This window comes from Anolis carolinensis, unplaced genomic scaffold (genome assembly GCF_035594765.1).
Source record: "Anolis carolinensis isolate JA03-04 unplaced genomic scaffold, rAnoCar3.1.pri scaffold_10, whole genome shotgun sequence".
In the NCBI taxonomy this organism is placed as follows: domain Eukaryota; kingdom Metazoa; phylum Chordata; class Lepidosauria; order Squamata; family Dactyloidae; genus Anolis; species Anolis carolinensis.
Window position 1 is genome coordinate 13938375 of NW_026943821.1, and position 21070 is coordinate 13959444.

At 44.6% G+C, this 21070-nt stretch overlaps 1 protein-coding gene and 1 long non-coding RNA gene across 4 annotated transcripts in view; one reads left to right on the forward strand and one right to left on the reverse strand.

Annotated features, from left to right (window-relative positions):
• Window positions 1-6564: 6564 nt before the first annotated feature.
• LOC134293716 (uncharacterized) lies at window positions 6565-14763 on the reverse strand. The gene is made up of 2 exons (XR_010000675.1): window positions 14651-14763; window positions 6565-9067 (listed from the first exon to the last, which is right to left on the reverse strand). It is a non-coding gene; the product is annotated as an uncharacterized LOC134293716 (long non-coding RNA).
• A 141-nt stretch (window positions 14764-14904) lies between these two features.
• The window catches only part of iglon5 (IgLON family member 5), a 245013-nt gene continuing 238847 nt past the window's right edge, over window positions 14905-21070 (forward strand). For all 3 annotated transcript variants that reach the window (XR_010000673.1, XR_010000674.1, XM_008117307.3), the window contains exon 1: window positions 14905-15227. Coding sequence is in view for 1 of the 3 variants with exons in the window: in XM_008117307.3 (XP_008115514.1) it covers window positions 15164-15227 (64 nt within the window). In the remaining 2 variants the exon portion in view is untranslated. The remainder of the gene's footprint in view (window positions 15228-21070) is intronic.

The window sequence follows — 21070 nt, forward strand, 5'->3', positions numbered from 1 at the left end:
ACACTGATGAGGCAGCAGAAGAAAGTTCATTCTCACAAGCTGTTGCTCCACTGTTGTGATCCAAAATGTCAGAGAGAAAATGAGGTTTGTCCTTGGATTCCCGCCACAAACTCAAGGCTATCCCCCATGTGTATTCTTTGTGTGTGTGTGTGAATCCCTCGCAAACGCTCGGCTGCCAGTACTCTCCCAGTCCAGGTTTAGCAAAGCTGGTCATAGCTAATGAAATCCAAAAGAGAAAAAGGAGATATGTCTCCAAGTGTTCTGTGTCCCACACATTTCAGCTTTTGTCTACTTCAGTGGCTTTCTTCAAGGGCTACATAGAAATATGTACAAATATACATGTAAAATTAAAAATCAAAAGGTCAACACATGATTATACAAGTATACCAACATAGAGCATCATGATTCATTTTAATTTGCGTAGGCTGCTTCATTAATGAAATGCCTCTCTGCTTAATGCCTGGGTGATTCTGGAAGTTGTAAACTATAGTGAAATCAGAGACCTAGAAAACCATGTGCTCTTTTTAAAATCGTGTCAGAAGTGACTTAAGAACATAGTATAAGTCCCTTCTGATGCTAGAGAATTGGCCGTCTACAGAGACGTTGCCCAGGGGACGCCTGGATGTGTTGCCTGGATGTGTTAGCTCTCATGTCCCCCTCAAGCTAGAGCTGACAGATGAGAGCTCACTGCATCTTGTGGATTCAAACCAGCAACCTTCAGGTCAGCAACCCAAACTTCATGTCAGCAGTTCAGCCCATTCTGCCACCGTGGCTCCATGTACTCTTATTGGCTGGTAGCATCTTTTGACTGGCCAGGCAAAATATACAAGGCATAAGGTAAAGGTAAAGGTTTTTCCCTGATGTTAAGTCCAGTCATGTCTGACTCTGGGGGTTGGTGCTCATCTCCATTTCTAAACTGAAGAGCCGGCATTGTCCATAGACACCTCCAAGGTCATGTGGCCGGCATGACTGCATGGAGCGCCTTTACCTTCCTGCAGGAGCAGTACCTATTGATCTACTCACATTGGCATGTTTTCGAACTGCTAGGTTTGCAGAAGCTGGAGCTAACAGTGGGCGCTCACTCCACTCCTGAGATTTGAACCTGAGACCTTTTGGTCTGCAAGTTCAGCAGCTCAGTGCTTTAACACACTTCGCCACCGGGGTTACAATTATTATTTTAATTATTAAAATTATTTTCATCATTTTAGTTCAGTATCCTATGTCTTTAATAACAATGGGATCTCAAGTTTTCTCACCACTTGTTTTCATGTCAAGGTTATGGGTGGAATAGCCTTACCTCCATGATAGTGACCAAGACAGGACTGTCACAAGGCTCATCTTCCCACACTACGTTGTTATAGCACTATTATTCCACTTTAATTGCCATGGAAACATCATATGGAATCCTGGGATTGACAATTTAGGGAAGGGCATTGAGGCTGTATCTGCGCTTCCATATAATTTAGTTTCTGAATCCAGAGTATCTGCTTTGAACTGTATTATATGAGTATACACTGCCATATAATCCAGTTCGAATCAGATAATCTGGATTCAGAAACTGGGTTATATAGCAGTGTAGATGGAGCTGTAGACTTCTCGGCCAGAGAGTTCTTGGAGCACACTGCACTACAAACCTCAGCATTGCACAAAATGTTGTCATGGCAGTTAACACGGAACAATACTGCTATAACAGTGTAGTGTGATATGGTTAGCCAATCAGGTTAATCTCCCCTCCATTTTTGCTCTGTGGCATGTTGGGACAGCTATTTCTCCAACAAAACCTGTCTTTAAAAATTGTTCTATATGTTGTCGTTGTGTCCCTTCTAACTATTTCTAATTTATGATGACTCTAAGGGCGCATCTACACTGTAGAATGAATGCAGTTTGACAGCAGTTTAATTGCCATGGCTCAATCCTGGGAGTTGATGTCTGCAACACTCTTTGGCAAAGATTTCAAAAGTGCTGCAAAACTTATAAAACTACAATTCCCAGAATACCATAGCATTTAGCTAATCCAATTAAAGTGGTGTGGATGTATTCATTCTACAATGTAGGTGCACCCTAAGGCATAGCTATTGTGGGTTTTAATGTGCAAGGCTTGGTTAGAGTGGGTTTTTCATTGCCTTCCTTTGTGGCTGAGAGAGAGTGACTTGCACAAGGTCTCCCAGTGAGTTTCCAAGTCCGAGTAGATATTTGAGCCCTGATTTCCCAGGGTCCTAGTCCAACTCAAACAGCACTATACCACATTTTTTTTGTGTCATGAACTACTTGAGAAATTACAAGTCACTTCTGGTGTGAGAAAATTGGTCATCTGCGAGGACATTGCCCAGGGGACGCCCAGATGTTTGAAGTTTTACCATCCTGTGAGAGGATTCTCTCATGTCACTGCATGGGAAGCTGGAGCTGACAGATGGGAGCTTACCTCACTCCCCAGATTCATCAGATTTGAATCACTGACCTTTCAGTTATCAGCCCTGTTAAGCTTTATCACCGGGGATTCCACATAGAGCCTATACCACATAGTTTCTATTGCAACACTATAGGAGGTGCAACATAGGCTATGCCAATTTTCCTATGAACTCCTTCTTTTCAGCTACTGCATTGTTATCATGGAATATGCATAAACATTCTACCTGATCAGGGGAAAGGGCCAGCTGCATCATGTTCACAAATAATTCAGCTCTTGTAAGGGAAAGAAATGTTGGTGCTTAACAACTAGTGGAGAAACCTCAGGCAGGGCCCAGAGGCAGCAATGCTGTGTGTTGTTAGTACAAATGGCTGCCGAGAGCTGAAAATAGCTAACATATTTAATGATCATGACTTTGTTTTTTCATCACTTGACTACTCAGCCCTGCATGACTTGCAGCCAAATGTGCGAACCAACTGGAGTGAAAAGTAACACCTTTGAGGTGACATAGACTTATGGTATTAAAATTTCAGCGGTGGCATTTGAGCCGTGGCAAGGCATTTATGTCTGCAGTGTGTCCTCATTCTCGCTTCCTACTGATGATTTCGTAGGGTTGCAGCCAACCCCAGCACCTATGCCTTGGGCAATGCCATGCTCTGTAAGACCCTGGCAAGAGATAGCATCATATCAATGCCATAATTTCATGCGGCTCAAGCTACTGTGAAAAGCAGAAAAACCAATTCAAGATTGTGTTGCTTTCTCTCTCTGCTCAACCAACTGCTTTAGTGCATTCGTGTTTGTGATCATGGTTTCAATCTATTGCTCCCTTTCCCAGGCTCATGCATGCAGCTTCAAACATCCACAACTAGAACAGTGGGTGGAATTGTCTGTGGAGGATGGAATTTGTCATTGCCCATCACAAACTAGGCTGGAAAAGGGTAGGATACAGCTGTGCTTTTCAAAAAGGTGGTCTATGGACCAGCGCCAGTCCATGAGGCATCAGTCACGGATCCCTGAAGAGTTTCCAGGAATGGAACAAAATAGAGTAAATGAGAAGAATCATGGTACTGGTCCCTGGCATATTTTGAGTGAAAGATGTTGGTCATCCATATCAGATAGCTTAAGAAGCGTGCTCTACAAACTGTGCTCCTCCAGATGTTTTGGGCTTCAGCCCCCATCATTACTAACAGTTGGAAAACTGGCTGGGATTTCTGGAAACTGAAATCCAAAACACCTGGAGGAGCACAATTTGAAAAACACTGCTCTACAATGTAGCTTGAAAAAAAAAGAGGGTTTGTGGGAAAGAAGGCAGGAATATAGTTCTCAAATGCTCTATGAGGAGAGTCTGGGAAAACTAATCCAAAAATTGTATCAGCTCTAATCTGGTAGTTTTTCCATACTCCCTAAAAAGGAAGATGCTATGGGACAGTCCCTGCTCTGCTTCTTGAAGTGCAATACCATTGCATTTTAAAAATGCACAGATGCCTCTATTTCTGGATTTTCTCTTCATGTAATTTTGCATTCAGTTCAAGAGGGGGATGCTAGCAGTGGAGCAATGCAATGCCAATGAGACCGAAGAGCAAAACTTGACTTAGAAAGAGACAGAAGTTTCCAAGCTTAGCTAAAATTCTTCTGATCTTCATTCCAAACACTGGGAGTGCAGTGAAAGAATAGATAGTTACTAGGGCAGTGCAAAAATTCATTTGTTGTATCTATTTCATAAGATTTGTACATACAACGAGGTATTAAGAAACATGAGGGGAACCCCATAAAAAAATTTAAGATTCAAAACACTGACCTATGACCTCCTAACAATTGGTAAGAGTTGAAGTCCAAAACACCTGGAGGGCCGAAGTTTAACTATAATGATATAATGAATTTTTCATTACTTACTTTTTCATTATGTACTTTAGGGTGGAGTCTTTTGAATTCTCAGCCACAGGGGTCCTTCCTTCCCAAACTACATTTCCCAGAATTCTGCTTACCGCCTTGTGTCTCCTCCTCTTCCCAGAAAAATTTGGTGGGGGAAAACTTGTGTTCATTCTCTAAAGGGAGTTGGAGATAAAAGATACAGTTTGGAGCTGAATCAACCCTGTGAAATAGGCAAGGTTGAGAGGCAATAACTCCAAAGTTTACCTACTAGAATTCCTATTATTATTATTATTATTATTATTATTATTATTATTATTATTATTATTATTTCAAAGGCTGGATGGGCATCTATTGGGGGTGGTTTGACTGTATTTTTCCTGCCTGGCAGAAGAGAGTTGGACTGGATGGCTCCTGGGGTTTTCCATTGAAATAATTAAGAGTTTATGTTGATTAAAATCTTTCTGAAACTGGCACAGAATGATGCTTTCCCACTAGCACAATTGCATAATGAAAAAGTAAGCAATGAAAAATTCATTATATCATTATAGTTACTATACCAGGCATGGGCAAACTTTGGGCCTCCAGGTGTTTTGGACTTCAACTCCTACTAGTTTTTAGGAATTGTGGGAGTTGAAGTCCAAAACACCTGGAGGCCGAAAGTTTGCCCATGCCTATACTATTCGCATCAGTAGAACCAATGTTTGTTTATTTATTTACTTACAGCATTTATATTCCGCCATTCTCACCCCGAAGGGGACTCATTACACATATAGGCAAACATTCAATGCCTTTTAACATAGAACAAAGACAAACAAACATAGGCTCCAAGCGGGGCTCGAACTCATGACCTCCTGGTCAGAGTGATTCATTGCAGTTAATTGCACTGGCTTGCTGTCCCGCCTGCGCCACAGCCCAGGCCTGTGTTGGGGAATAAAAGCAAATGAAGTCTATCCCAGGAGTCACTATTATCTGCCTGTGGTCTCCAAGCTTCACTGAAGATTGGTCATTTTCTTTTCTTGAATTACAGTTCTCATGAAGCTAAGGAATTCTGGGAGTTGCAATCCCAAAGTATGTACTTCTGAAGCACTGAGTTTCCCCCTCTAATTTCTGCCGATTTAGTTGTTAAAAGGCAATAGAGGAAGGCTGTATCAATTACTTTCTTTCATTTGTTTTCAACTCTATATTTCATCTATGGAGGTCAAAAGTGGGGAGGGGACAATAAGAGCCAGAGCCAAAGGACCATTACATGATTATTATTTTCTCATTTTTAAAACTTTCTATTGAATTTAATTTTCATAATAATACTGTACAAGCCAACATTTTCTGAGCTGTTGGAGAAAGCAGGGAAAAGGCATCATTATGATATTCATATGCCACATTCCACTGTGTGTTTACATTTTTCAAAAGAGCATTTGCTGTGTTGTTCCCATCACTGTGGCATCATGATCAACAAGGGAATGAAACAGGCATCTGTTCTTAGGCAAATGGATTGGTGCCTTTGGCTCGCTTGCTTAGAAAAAAGTTCCAGTTAGGCTGCAATCCTGTGCACTCTTCTTAGGCAGTGATAAGAGCTGCATAGAAGGCAGCAGATACACAGAAAGATGAAGTGATCTGTACGGTACCCACCTTCTTTTCATTCATAACCGCATTTTGGGTGGGGAGAGGGACAAGATAAATGTCCAAACCTATGCTGAAATCTGGGGAGAATTTTTTTTTTCTTGTGAAGAGACTATGGAATCCTCAGGGACGGGCAGAGAATGGCTTCCACTTCATGGAGCAGTAAATCTGCTGAGATTTTAGAAGGAACTGACCAGGGTGCTGATCCATAATTGGATAGGGTTCATCACATTGGAGAGCTCCTAGAAACTGGATTGTTGTGAGTTTTCCAGGCTGTATTGCAATGTTCCAGAAGCATTCTCTCCCGGCGTTTCACCCACATTTATGGCAGGCATTCTCTGAAACTGTGAGGTTTGTTGGAAACTAGACAAGTGTGGTTTATATATCTTTGGAATATAGAGTGAAGAGACTCTAATTTGTTTGAAAGAACTCTTGTCTGTTTGAGGCAAGTGTGAATGTTGCAATTGGTCACCATGATGATGATGATGATGATGATGATGATGATGATGATGATGATGTTAACTTTATTCTTGTACCCCGCCTCCATCTCCTCGAAGGGACTTGGGGCGGCTTACATTAAAAAAAATCCATAAATTTAAAACACAATATAATAAAATAGTTATAAAACAACATAACATGACAATTATTAAAACCAAGACATCAATTGCTATGTTTTTGTTGTTTATTTGTTCAGTCGTTTTTGACTCTTCATGACCTCAGGGACCAGCCCACACAATTTATTTATTTACAGTATTTATATTCTGCCCTTCTCACCCCGAAGGGGACTCAGGGCGGATTACAATGAACATATATATGGCAAACATTCAATGCCAACAGACAAACAACATATATAGACAGACACAGAGGCATTTAACATTTTTTTCCAGCTTCACGATTCTGGCCACAGGGGGAGCCGTTGCTTCACTGTCCACTAGTGGCTGTACTTCTTCATTCCTTTCCTCGTGTTTTGCTGGCAGTTTTATGATGTTGTAAATTAGTTAAATTAGCCTCCCGCATAAAGCGTACCTAAATTTCCCTAATTGACAGATGCAACTTTCTTTCGGGGCTGCATAGGTCAACAGCAAGCCGGGCTATTTAATGGTCGGGGGCTTAACCCGACCCGGGCTAGCCAGCTGCGCCACAGCCCGACAAGAGCTCCCTGTCGGCCGTCGCCTCCCCCAGTTCCTTCAAGGTCAAGCCAGTCCCTTCAAGGATACCATCCATCCATCTTGCCCTTGGTCAGTCTCTCTTCCTTTTTCTTTCCATTTTTCCCAGCATTATGATTGCTGTGTACATACATATAATTGCTATATATAGAGGGTGATTAGTGCAAAACTCTGAGTAAAGTCCATGAGTAAAATAGACATGAGTGGGGAGGACAAGGAACCGATCGCGTTAAAACACTAAAACTTATAAAATGGGGGAGGGTGATATTAAAGATTACAACTGCAGCTTCAAAGCTTGGCTACCTCTGGCTGGGGGAATCCTTTGTTGGGAGGTGATTAGCTGGCCCTGATTGTTTTATGTCTGTTTTTGAGTGTTGTTCTTTATTTACTGTCCTGATTTTAGAGGTTTGGTAAATACTGGTAGCCAAATTTTGTTCATTTTCATGGTTTTCTCCTTTCTGTTGAAATTGTCCACCTAATTGTGGATTTCAATGGCCTCTCTATGTAGTCTGACATGGTGGTTGTTAGAGTGGTCCAGCATTTCTGTGTTCTCAAATAATATGCCATGTCCAGGTTGGTTCATCAAGTGCTCTGCTATAGCTGACTTCTCTGGTTGAATTATTCTGCAATGCCTTTCATGTTCCTTGATTCGTGTTTGGTGGTCCCTATGTAGACTTGTCCACAGCTGCAAGGTATATGGTAAACTCCTGCAGAGGTGAGAGGATCCCTCTTGTCCTTTCCTGAATGTAGAACTTGTTGGATTTTCTTAGTGGGTCTATAGATAGTTTGTAGGTCATGTTTCTTCATCAGCTCTTAGAAAGTTGAAACTAAACTGTGGGGCAGTTTGACCAATGTCAACACGACATACACCAGCACCACTGTCCAGGGAGATGTCATGCAAGGGATCTCAATAGTCCCCATTTAGCCAGTGCTATAACCCTTTGGAGCCCTGGTGGCGAAATGCGTTAAAGCGTTGAGCTGCTGAACTTGCAGACCAAAAGGTCCCAGGTTCAAATCCCGGGAGAGGCTTGAGCGCCCGCTGTTAGCTCCAGCTCCTGCCAACCTAGCAGTTCGAAAACATGCCAATGTGAGTAGATCAATAGGTACCACTCCGGCAGGAAAGTAACGGTGCTCCATGCAGTCATGCCGGCCACATGGCCTTGGAGGTGTCTACGGACAACGCTGGCTCTTCGGCTTAGAAATGGAGATGAGCACCAACCCGCATAGACATGACTGGACTTAACGTCAGGGGAAACCTTTACCTTTACCTTTATAACCCTGCTATACAAGCTGAAGATCCTTGCTGTGCATGTGTATTTGTGTGTGGATTTGAACCCTGTGGATTAGACACAGAAACCTCCTCTCTCAGCCCTAGAGGAAGGCAAATACAAACCCCATCTTAATGAATTCTGCTATGAAACCCTAAGACAGGCAAGCCTTAGAGTCACCATAAGTCAGAAATAACTTGAAGGCATCCAGCAAGGATGACAGGTATAGGGGAGTAGAGCTGTTAAGTTGGCATCACTGTTTAAAGAGCAGCAAGGTATGAAATGGGCTTCCCAAATGCTATAGGTAGATAGGAGTCAATGAAGCCGAGAGAAGAGGGAGAGAGGCAGACGGACCCCCTCCCCGTCTGCTCAGTCTCCCTCCTTGGGAATTGCTCATATTAATGATCTTCTCCCTATCCCAGAAGCTGAGTGGTTCATTGCTAATGGTGTAAAGAGGAGCAATTAAACCCCTGGTAATTAGCATCCATCACTGGCTCACCAACATCAGCATTTTATTTTGTTCTATTATTCCCCTGGAAGTGTGAGCGCATCCTCAAATGAGAGGGAGTGGGGTGCACTAGGGGGCGCCCTCATTGCACCCATCCTTGACCTTCAGGACCCACGGCGTTGCTCCAGTGGAGGGTGCTGATGATGTGCCCCTTGCAGGGGGAGGGAGGTTGCCTTTCCTTGTGCAGAGGAAGAGAGGGATGGCTTGATGGAAAAAGCTCACCGTGGCTCTGGCAGGAGACAGAAAAAGGAAGTGCATTTAACACCCTCGCATTTTTAAAAAAAATCCCATTTGGTGTCTTTGCTAGGAATATAGACATTTAGCAGACAAAGCCATAGGGCATCTGTACAACAGAAATTCCAGATTTGGAAAACCAGGCAGAGCTGAAAGGCATTTGTACAGATGGTTGATGGCTGGGAGATTATTGAAGTTGTAGACCAAGCAAGCAAGTCCAGCCAAGTTCTGTCCATGCAGCATAGCAAAAAGCCAAACTGACTGGTCCTCCTTTCTGACAGTTAGTGCAAACTGTGATTTGCTCACCCCAGGGAAGCAAATTTTTAGAAAGAGGCATGATAAGTCAATTCCAGATTTAAAAAACTGTGTTTGAATCATAGAATTGTAGAGTTGGAAGAGACCTCATGGGCCATCCAGTCCAACCCCCTGCCAAGAAGCAGGAAATGGCATTCAAAGCACCCCCGACAAATGGTCATCCAGCCTCTGCTTAAAAGCCTCCAAAGAAGGAGCCTCCACCACAGTCCGGGGTAGAGAGTTCCACTGCCGAACAGCCCTTCTCACAGTGAAGAAATTCTTCCTGATGTTTGGGGTATATGGAAAGGTGATAGGCAGATGGTATGGGAAGGGAGGAGTTTTGAGGATTGATATATTAGTAGAGGTAAAGATTTTCCCTTGACATTAAGTCCAGTTGTGTCCGACTCTGGGGGTTGGTGCTCATCTCCATTTCTAAGCCGAAGAGCCGGTGTTGTCCCTAGACACCTCCAAGGTCATATGGCCAGCATGACTGCATGGAGTGCCGTTACCTTCCCACTGGAGCAATACCCATTGATCTACTCATATTTGCATGTTTTTGAACTACTAGGTTGGCAGAAGCTGGGGCTAACAGTGGGAGCTCATTCTGCTCCCTGAATTCAAACCTGCAACCTTTTAGTCTGCAAGTTCAGCAGCTCAGCGCTTTAACATGCTGTGGCACCGGGGGTTCCCGGCTATATCAGTGGGGAGATTATACTTAAAACATAGGGCTTTTGTTATCTTGGAAAGTTGTAAACTATTCTCCTTTTCCCAGTGCAAAGTGGAAGGATGTATCTTTTCTCCTAACCTTAGGTGCTGTGCTCTCTAGGGTACTTTTTAAATTTATTGTTCCACTTATCCTTTGATATTACAATTAACATGCCAAGACAAGCAAGGTCATTGCGTGACTCTCCAATTGTCAGTGGACTTCATTTCTCTCTGCATTCTCCTCTAGTGGCAAAGCAGGCTAAGGGTGATGGGAGTCACAATCCAATATCAGCTGACGTCTTTCATGTTACCAGTTTATTCCACTTTGACTGCCATGACTATATCTGATTGAACCTGGACATTTGTAGTTTGGTGAGGCACTTGAGCTTTCTTGTCAATAAATTAAGAACTAGACCAAGCACAATATGGAGACATTGAAATGAATGTGGTATCAAAGGACTTGTATGAAAGAGATTAGAGGTCCAAGAGGGTTAGATGAGGGTTTATTTACCAGGTGAGGAGGAGGAGGAGATATGGAAAGACACCATTACTTCCAATAGATATTGTAAATAGGGCTCAGGAACATCTTTATTCTCCAAGATGGCATCCTTAAAACAAAGTGACTTATAAAAACCCCATTATTTACAGATAGGAAATCTGGAAGTGGTGGAGTTCTATAAAGATAATAGGAAGTGTAGTCCATCATGGCTTGGGAAAGGCTATTTTGTTTGAGCAGCCAGTTTGCATGAGAAAGGAGAATTTAATGATGGTGAAAGAAGCCACTGTTGCTACAATCGTCACAATAAAGGTGAAGGAAGCTTCGGTTGCCTCTCAATTTAGGACAACGCTAGGAATTTCAGACCATTTTCTTAGGCAAGTTGTTTTGCCATTTCCTTACCAACCCAGTGGTAACCCAAAGTGATCTTGCTTAGCTTCTGAGTTCAGATGGGATCTGTTTTTTGTTTTTTTTTTTTATGTCAGAAGCAACTTTAGAACATACTGCAAGTCACTTCTGGTGTGAGAGAATTGGCCATCTACAGACTTTGGTCAGGGGATGCCTGGATGTGTTACCATCCTGCTGGGAGGCTTCTCTCATGTTCCTGCAAGCTAGAGCTAACAGACAGGTGCTCACTCTGTCTCACAGATTAGAACCACCAACCTTCAGGTCAGCAGTTCAGCTGGCACAAGGGTTTAACTTGTGGCTCCTATTTGATGCCTTTAGGGTATTTGAAACCATCTTTATCCAAGGTATCAAGTTAGTATTGAAAGCAAGACAAAACAAAATCAAATAGAAAGGTCATATAAACTAATGTGCAATACAAACAAAAGGGAGTACGGTCGTAAAGCAATGAAAAAGGCAGTTGTATAGAAAAAGGACAAACTTCCTGGCTCAAGTGCCCTGGGCAGAGAAATACGTTTTAACGTGGCAACGAAAGGATTGTAAAACTTGTTCTAATAGAATTTCAGTGTGGAGGGTGATTTTCAAAAGACAGGACATGATCTTAAGGGATCAGCCACAAGGCTTAGAATCCTATTGGCAAGTCCTACATAGAGTAGACCCACTTAGATAAAACCAGTCGATTAAATGGCTCTATTCTGCTCCAGACTAAGGATTAAGTGTAATATATGATCAATAACATTACTCTTCCTCTAAGACACTGATAAGACTAATTTTGGCCTCCAGATGTTGTTGGACTACAATTCTCAGAATTCTTCACTTTTGCCTAGGGCTGATGGGACCTGCAGTTCAGTAATATTCCTGCTCTAAGGGGCAGCATGCATAGATACAATTCTTGACCTTAAGGAGAGCCTATTGCAGAACCTTGGCAAGATTTATTCACAATGGGATTATCCTTGCAGCTGGGAGAATGTGACTTGCCCATCTGGAGTGGTATCTATTGATCTACTCACATCTGCATGTTGACAGAAGCTGGGACTAACAGCAGGAGCTCACCCCTCTTCCCGGATTTGAACTGCTGACCTTTCAGTCAGCAAGTTCAGCAGCTCAATTGTTTAATGTGCTGCACCACCAGGGGCTCCCGGTACCTGTAAAGACCAGGAAAGGAGAGAGAAAGAGAGGTGGTATGAAGCTATGTGTGTGTGTATGTGTGTGTGTGTGTGTGTGTGTGTGTGTGTGTGTGTATATATATATATATATATATATATACTGCATTGCTATCGGAAGAGCCCAGTGAAAGACTTGGGAGCAGGAACGACAAAAGCTCAAAGATGGGCCTGGAGCTGAAGAAAGTGCAGGCTTGTGATATACTGAGGCTGGTGGGGGGCCCAGCAGGAGTTGGAAGGGGCTTTTGGAAGGAAAGGTTTAGGGGCTGAGCTAAATCAGCCCCAGCTCTCTCACATCTGGTTTCAATATTGTGATGTGTGCTTCCCTGAACAGTGCCCAAAAAAATATTCAGCTTCCTTCATCACTACCACTTTCTCCCATGCAAGATGAGTTGTCGAAGACTTTCATGGCTGGAATCACTGGGTTGCTGTGAGTTTTCAGGATTGTATAGCCATGTCCCAAAAGCACTCTCTCCTGACGTTTCGCCCACATCTATGGCAGGCATCCTCAGAGGTTGTGAGGTCTGTTGGAAAACTAGGCAAGCGGGGTTTATATATCTGTGGAAGGTCCAGGGTGGGAGAAAGAACTCTTTTCTGTTGGAAGCAAGTGTGAATGTTGCAATTGGTCACCTTGATCAGCACTGAATGTCCTTGCAGCTTCAAGGTCTGGCTGCTTCCTTCCCAGGGAGGCCAGAATGGCCCCCTTCCTGCTGTCCTTCAGGCGGCGGGCTAAAACCTTTTTTTTCAGACAGGCTTTTAAAGATGAAGTGACTGCGCCTCCTTTCTGGAGCTCCCTTGTGTTTAAGATCTGGTCAGGGGGTGCTGTGGTTTTTAATTTTGAATATGTCTTGATGGAGTTTGACTGTGAATTTTTCGTGCCGTTGTGTTTAATTCTATTTTAAGGTTTGTATATTGGTACATTTTAAATTGTATACTGATGCTTTTATGCCAAGCCGCTTTGAGTTCTCTTTGGGGAGACAAAGCGTCGTATAAACAAATATAATAATAATGCAAATGTGAGCAGATTAATCCGGTGGAAAGGTAAGGGCACTCTATGCAGTCCTGCTGGCCATATGACCTAGGAGGTGTCTGCGGACAACGCCGGCTCATTGGCTTGGAAATGGAGATGAGCACTAACCCCCAGAGTCAGACATGACTAGACTTAATGGCAGGGGGAAACCTTTACCTTTCCTTTACCTATTATTATTTGAAACACAACAAGATGAGTCCACAGCAGACACTCTGCTGGCTATTGTATTGGATCACACGCTGGACATTGCAACATCGACAATCCATACTTTTTTTTTTTAACATGATCGTGAGGTCAGGAGTATTGTGCTCCAAAACTCTGTCTGTCTGAATTCGGAAGTTCCAGAGTAACTTGACATGTTCATTCTCTGTAACTTTTTCCGGCTTGTGATCCCACCAGTTCTTGGTCGCAGGAAGATGGTATTTGTGGCACACGTTCCAATGAATCATCTGAGCAACAGTGTTATGCCTCTGCGTGTATACCTATTATTATTATTGTTATTATTATTAAGGAAAATCTTTACCTTTAAGAATTATTCCTTTCTGTCTCTCTAAAAAAGGGAATAGGGGTCCCTGGTGGCGCAGAGTGTTAAAGTGCTGAGCTGCTAAACTTGCAGACTGAAAGGTCCCAGGTTCAAATCCCGGGAGCGGAATGAGTGCCTGCTGTTAGCTCCATCTCCTGCCAACCTAGCAGTTTGAAAACATGCAAATGTGAGTAGATGAATAGGTACTGCTCCGGCGGAAGGTAATGGCGCTCCATGCAGTCATGCTGGCCACATGACCTTGGAGGTGTCTACGGACAACGCTGGCTCTTCGGCTTAGAAATGGAGATGAGCACCAACCCCCAGAGTCGGTCACGACTGGACTTAACGTCAGGGGAAATCCTTTACCTTTTTTAAGCAGAGGCTGGATGGCCATCTGTCGGGGGTGCTTTGAATGCGATTTCCTGCTTCTTGGCAGGGGGTTGGACTGGATGGCCCATGAGGTCTCTTCCAGGCCTGTAGATAGAATCATAGAATCATAGAATAGTAGAGTTGGAAGAGTTGTAGCCAGGGGGGAGGGGGGGGGGTTAGGGGTTCAACCCCCCCCCCCAAATGTTAAGGTTAAAAAAAAATCTGGTTTACTCATGAATTTTAACTGGTTAACCAAATCCCCATGCTAAGTCTATGAGACGCAAAACACTAAGAGTCCCTCCAGGCACTATCTCAAGCAGATATTGACAGGTCTGAACCCGGGGGGCGGGTGGGTCAGGGGTTCACCACCCCTCCCCCCCCCAAATTTTCAAAACCCCTCCCGAAATTTTTTTCTGGCTACGGCCCTGGTCTCTTCCAACTCTACTATTCTATGATTCTATGACTTTTTCCTGTTGTTTTTCCGTCAATGCGACTGTCACCTGGGATGGCAACATCAACGATCCAAACCTTTTTTCTTTTCCACAACTGTGATGTCTGGTGTGTTGCGTTCCAGAACTTTGTCAGTTCTTTACCTTTAAGAATTATTCCTTTCTGTCTCTCTAAAAAAGGGAAATCCAAAGAAGGGGGAAGGATGAGGCTTGGGAGGGATCTCTCCAGGTTTCCCTTCTCTGGTGTGTATTGGGGGGGGGGGAGGAAAGCGAGCAACTCCCCCCCCTCCCCAAGCCTTGCTGCAGTAACAAAGAGCCCCTCATAAATCAGGGCCCCCTCCCTTCCCTCCACCCCATTGGTGGGCCCCCACTTGCCTCATTTGCATGCCGGGCGCCCATTGGCCCGCCGGGGCGCGTCCCCCCACTCTGCCCAGCTGTCACTCCGAGCCTTCCCCGCCCCTTTTTGCCCCCCTTTCCCTCCCGCCTTGTGCCGCTCGGGCGCCCCCTCCCTCGCCTCCTCCCCCCTCCCGCCTGAGATGCAGCAAGGCTGGTGGGTCGGATGCGAGAGCCAGCCCGGACCTGCTTCTTCCCTCCGTCCTCGCCTCCCGCTCTGCAGCATCATTTGCACCCACCACCTCCCGCAGCCCCTCCAGCACCATGAGCTGCCCCTTGCTCCTGGGCGCGCTGCTCTGCAGGATGGGCATGCTGGCCCTCCACCAAGGTACCGCATTTCCAGCTCTGCTTCTTGGGGGAAGGGGGGACTATTTGCAAAGACTGTGTGTAAACGGGCAAAGGACGCGTTCGGAATACCCAATGCGTACTACCTGGGGCACGCGTGTCTGCGCGTGTGCGTGGGAACGCGAGACACATCTTGTGCCGCCTTGCCATAAAAGGTAGCGCCATCGCACCTCTCTAGGTCTCCTTCCTTTTTCATTCCTATCCACACCTACATGTCCTTCTTTCCACACCTTTCCCATGCCATCGGTATTTCCAATTTGAGTGTATTATTATTATATTCCAAGCCCACCTTCCCATGGTCCAGCTCATTGGGATTCCCACTTGGCATTGCCTCTTCCTCTTTTTCCCCCCTATCACATTCTTTGCTATACCGCACAACCTCTGAGGATGCCTGCCATAGATGTGGGCAAAACGTCAGGAGAGAATGCTTCCCAGGAAACCCCAGAGGGCTGCATCCCCCCACTGCAGCCACCACCATATAAAGCAATAAGGTAAAGGTTTTCCCCTGACGTTAAGTCCAGTCATGTCTGACTCTGGGGGTTGGTGCTCATCTCCATTTCTAAGCCGAAGAGCCAGCGTTGTCCGTAGACACCTCCAAGGTCATGTGGCCGGCATGACTGCATGGAGCGCCGTTACCTTCCCGCCGGAGCGGTACCTATTGATCTACTCACGTTGGCACGCTTTCGAACTGCTAGGTTGGCAGGAGCTGGAGCTAACAGCGGCCGCTCACGCCGCTCCCCTTCAATACCCCCCTTCAAAAGGTCCTCAAATGCCCCCTAGACCATTAGGGGAATTCTTACCATGTTCTGGGGGTATTCCTGGGCCATTTTGGCCCAATGGATTGTCACCTTGCCATGGTGAGGGGGCTTGCGTGTTCCAATGAACCTCCCAGGAGTGGCCACAGGGAAGGATCCAGACCAAGAAGAATCCGAAAACCCAAAAAACCTCAACGGCAGAGCAGGCAGAGGATAACATAGTACATGTTACAACAGCTGTGAAGGCGGAAGAAGGCTGCAACAGACTGAGAAGCCACTCTCGTTGTGTTAACCACACCACTGCTGGAACCTCAATGTGTGAAGACTGTGTGTTGACCAGCCGTGCACCGACCTCCACACATTTAAAAAAATCACGCACAGGCGTCTTCCAAGAAATGGAGGACCATCATCCTCGAACTATAAGTAAGTAAGTAAGCTTCTGGAACATGGCCATACAGCCCAGAAACACACACAACAGCCCTGCCATTCCGTCCATAAAAGCCTTCGACAACGCATTGCTGTTTCCTCTCATTTTTTTTGGTGTCATATCATCCAGATAATTATTTTCTTTCTTCCAAGGAAGGATCACAAATATTGATACCCCCTTTCTGTTGCCCAGATGTCTCTCTTCTTGAGGGTCCAATTGGAAACATACTTGGCACTATTTTCCCCTTTCTTTCTCCCTCAAATCAATTGCTGTCTCCCCTTTTTTTGAGAGGTTTCATAAGATCCAGGTAATTTATTGTCGAAGGCTTTCATGAATGGAATCACTGGGTTGCTGTGAGTTTTCCAGGCTATCTGGCCATGTTCCAGAAGCTTTCTCTCCTGACGTTTTGCCCACATCTGTGGCAGGCATCCTCAGAGGCTGTGGGGTCTGTTGGAAACTAGGAGAGGGAGGCTTATATGTATGTACAGCCCAAAAGACCCACAGCAACCCATCCAGACAATTATTTTCTCTCTCCCAAGGAAGGATAAAAAACATTGATATCCCCTTCCTCTTGCCCAGATGGATCTCTTCTGGAGGGTTCATTTGGATCCACACTTGGCATTATCTTCCCTCCTTCTTTCTCCCACACCTCAATGGTTGTGTCCCCCTTCTTGGTGTTCTGTCCAGATTATTATTATTTCCCCTTTCCCAAGGAGGAATCCTTTTATATATTTATTTGCAGTATTTGTATTCCGCCCTTCTCACAAAACACACATATACTGTGGAATATAAATGCTGTAAATAAATAAATAAAATGGCTTGTTGTGAGTTTTCTTGGCTGCATGGCCATGTTCCAGAAGCATTCCCTCCTGACATTTCACCCACATCCATGGCAGGCATCCTCAGAGGTTGTTGGGGTATGTTGGAAACGAGGCAAGGGAGGTTTATATATCCGCGGAAGGTCCAGGGTGGGAAACTCTTGTCTGTTGGAGGCAAGTGGGAATGTTGCAATTGGCCAGCTTGATTAGCATTGAATAGCCTTTGCAGCTTCAAAGCCTGGCTGCTTCCTGCCTGGGGGAATCCTTTGTTGGGAGGTGTTAGCTGATTGTTGCTTAGCTGGCACTGATTGTTGCGTTTCTGGAATTCCCGTGTTTTCTGGGTGTTTTTTTTTATTTACTGTCTTAATTTTAGAGGTTTTAAAGTAAATAAATAAATAAATAAAATGATCCCTCCTTAGGAGAGGAAACAAAATAATCTAAAGTGAGGATCCAAATGAGCAGTCCAGCAGAAAGCGAGGTGGACAATGGGAAGGTGGTGCCCAAATTGTTATGAGCTTATATATATGTGCCTCTATCAGTCCTGTTAGGGCAGACAGACAAAAGCATAAGCCTTTCATCTTTCGGCTCCTAACAATTTCAGCTCCTAACAAATCGTCCAGCTTGCTCTCTGCTGGGCTGCTCATTTGGATCCTCACTTGGCATCTCCTTTCCTCTTCTTCCTTCTTTCTCCATCCCATCGATTGTTTTGGTGTCAGATCCATATTAATTTTCTCTCTCCCAAAAAGGGATCACAACAATTTGGGTACCACCTTCTCTTCATCCAGCTCTTGTGGACTGCTCATCATTGCCATTGCCTTTTATGACAATTATATACATGTGTATCTTTGTGTGTACTTATTCAATCACACACACTTGAATGCTGCATTTGCCTTCCTGTCCCTGCTTGTGGGTGTCTTGGGGAGATGGGACCCGGAGAAAGCTCTGCAAAGGGGATGTACAGTGGATGGAAAACACAGGGCGCACTGTGTCGGTCTGGCAAGAAACAGGAGGGGATGTGTACACACTGCGTTGATGGCTGGACATCTAGGAGAGAGAGAGGCAAAGGGACCCTGGGTTTGTGAATGAAAGGCTTGTACGTGTGTTCCCTGCCAGGGGGATGCATTGTTTGCATGGGGAATCAACAAAAGACTTGTGTGCCATGTGTGTGTGTGCTGAGTGTTGAAAATGAGAGAGAGGGGAGACTGGGGAGAGGTGATGATAGAGATAATCGTGGTGGTGATGACAACTGGAATATTTATAAAGGCAGAGACAGCCCCAAAGGATAGATGGAAAGGACAGAAGGTGAGAGACACACTGAGAGGCGTAAGGGGATGGCAGCCCTAATGCTTCCTTTTGGAGAAGCAAGGCTACCAGGGAGGAAGTCACATCGAACTCAATGGGACTTATTTCCAAGTCAATGCATACATGATCCATCCATCTGCTTGGGTTATTGTCCTCTGCTCTCATTGTTGGCACACTCTTTCCTACTACACTCCACAAACACCATCTCTTCCTTCATTGCTGGTGTTTATCTCAGTAGCCCTGGCCTGGAGGGGCAGCTGGGGGGCAGGAGGTTGGGGCTGATGGTATTATGGGGAGTGCTTGTATGTAGATGGATGCTGGCAATGCATACATGATCCATCCATCTGCTTGGGTTATTATCCTCTGCTCTCATTGTGGCACACTCTTCCCCACCACACTCCACAAACACCATCTCTTCCTTCATTGCATACATGATCCATCCATCTACTTGGGTTATTGTCTCTCTCATTGTTGGCACACTCTTTCCTACTACACTCCACAAACACCATATCTTCCTTCATTGCTGGTGTTTATCTCAGTAGCCCTGGCCTGGAGGGGCAGCTGAGGAGCAGGAGGCTGAAGTTGATGGTATTATGGGGACTGCTTATATGTAGATGGATGTTGGCCTGACTTGACCAGCAGTACTGAGAGTGGTGCAGACTCCAGTCGACATTGTGGTGCAGTTGTTGGCATGGAATGGCAGAGTGAGATAACTGAGGGTGATGGTGTTTCTCCTGGAATTGGCTTGGATCTGTAGAGATGCAGGTTGCGATGGTATAAGGACTGGCATTTTGGAATGCCAGAGTTGGCCTGATTGAATTAAGCACACCAGAAGAACCCTGCTGGAACTGAACAAAGGCCCATCTGGTACAGTACTGATGTTTCCAGCCTCTCTTCTCCCAGCACCTGGTATTTGAAGGTATATTACCTCTGAAGAGGGAAGTTTCATTTTGCTGTCATCTGTGGTCAGTTGCCATCTGTACTTGTCTCTGAATTTGCCTAAATTGTACTTAAAACCTATTTGTTATGTTAGTTAATGTGTTTGTTTCTTGCTTCTGTCTTTCCTGAGTCACCTACCAAACAGAGAAGTTGGGGAGGAGAGGAGAGGAGGGGACAGACAGCAACCCAAATGAATTCTCTCTGTGTCTTTGCAGATTTACAGACGTTGTTGCAACAGAAAGAGCTCATATTGGCAAAATTTTCCAAAGTATCACTTGAACGATTGTGTCATATCAAAACCAATCCGGTACTGAAGTTGTGTTATTAGTATTGTTCCACTGATGGTATTAAAAGAGGTCTGATTGGCATTTTTCGTATGAACAACCAAGAGACACACGGCACCTTAAAAGAGAAACAAATGTATTTGCAGTGTCAGCTTGAGCTGATTGGCATTTACTTTGTCAGATACATCTGACAATACATTTCTTCATCTTTTCGGTGCCTGAGAACTCCTGGTGGTTCCGTTTCGCTACAGGAAACTAATACAGCTACCTTTCTGCATAAATAACTGAGCGGAGGTGGTGTTTTCCTCCACGGTCCGCCTCTAAATTTTGAACCAACCTCAAAAGCTGAAATGTGCCAGGGATCAAACCATTAGCCTTTTACCTAGAAAACAGCAGCTCCGGCACAGATCCTCTTTTGAAAGGGGCATTCCCATTGGCAGATAGCATGGCCAACCAGCTATTTTTGGTTAGGGCTTGAATTGGTGGTATCATTCAAAAAAGCCATTTCATTGGTAGCCTTGGACTGGGTGAGTTTGGGCATCCATAGGACTGGCTGCTGTGGGGTTGGGCCTGCGTTGATTTGGTTGATGTAAGAATGGTAGGGTCAAGGCGATCAAAGACAAGCCAGTAGACATCCAAGTTGATTAATGATGCTGTGTCAGTGTATCTGAAGCATATTCCTTCATAGCTTTTGTATTTGAAACTCCTTTTTAGGAGGATGGATGATAGCCAAATGCTGGAGGAAATGATGTGAATTGAGAGGGTCCCAGTTAACATTCTGGGCCTTCAGGTGACATCAAGATAGAGATCTACTGACAGTTTGAGAGGACAATACTAGTCTTTGTGGATACATTGTCTGACATATAGGACAGCATCCTATCCTCTTATAGATTTTTTTAACTAGAAGTGTTGGGAACTAGGGTCATCTCAGGACTCTAAAATTCATCATTCTGCTGTGGAGTTCCTCATAATGCTGCTGTTCGTCTAATGAATGATGATAGTGGTCCTCATGAATATTACTACGGTGTATTTGTTAATGATAAAAGATAGTGGTTGAAACCATATACATCACATCATACATCAATTCCTCACATGTATTTAAACATCTACCTGGAGCAGGAATCTGGGTTTAGATTTTCGTTTATGTTTGAAGCAGTTGGCCAAACCCATTAGAAGAGTAGCAGAGGTGCTAGAAACCAACATAGGCTGCAGCATTTGAAATGTGCCTGGATCTCTATGGTGGGAATCCCGTGTTTCTGTGGATGCTAGGAACCCCCACTCTATGTTGATTTGACAATATT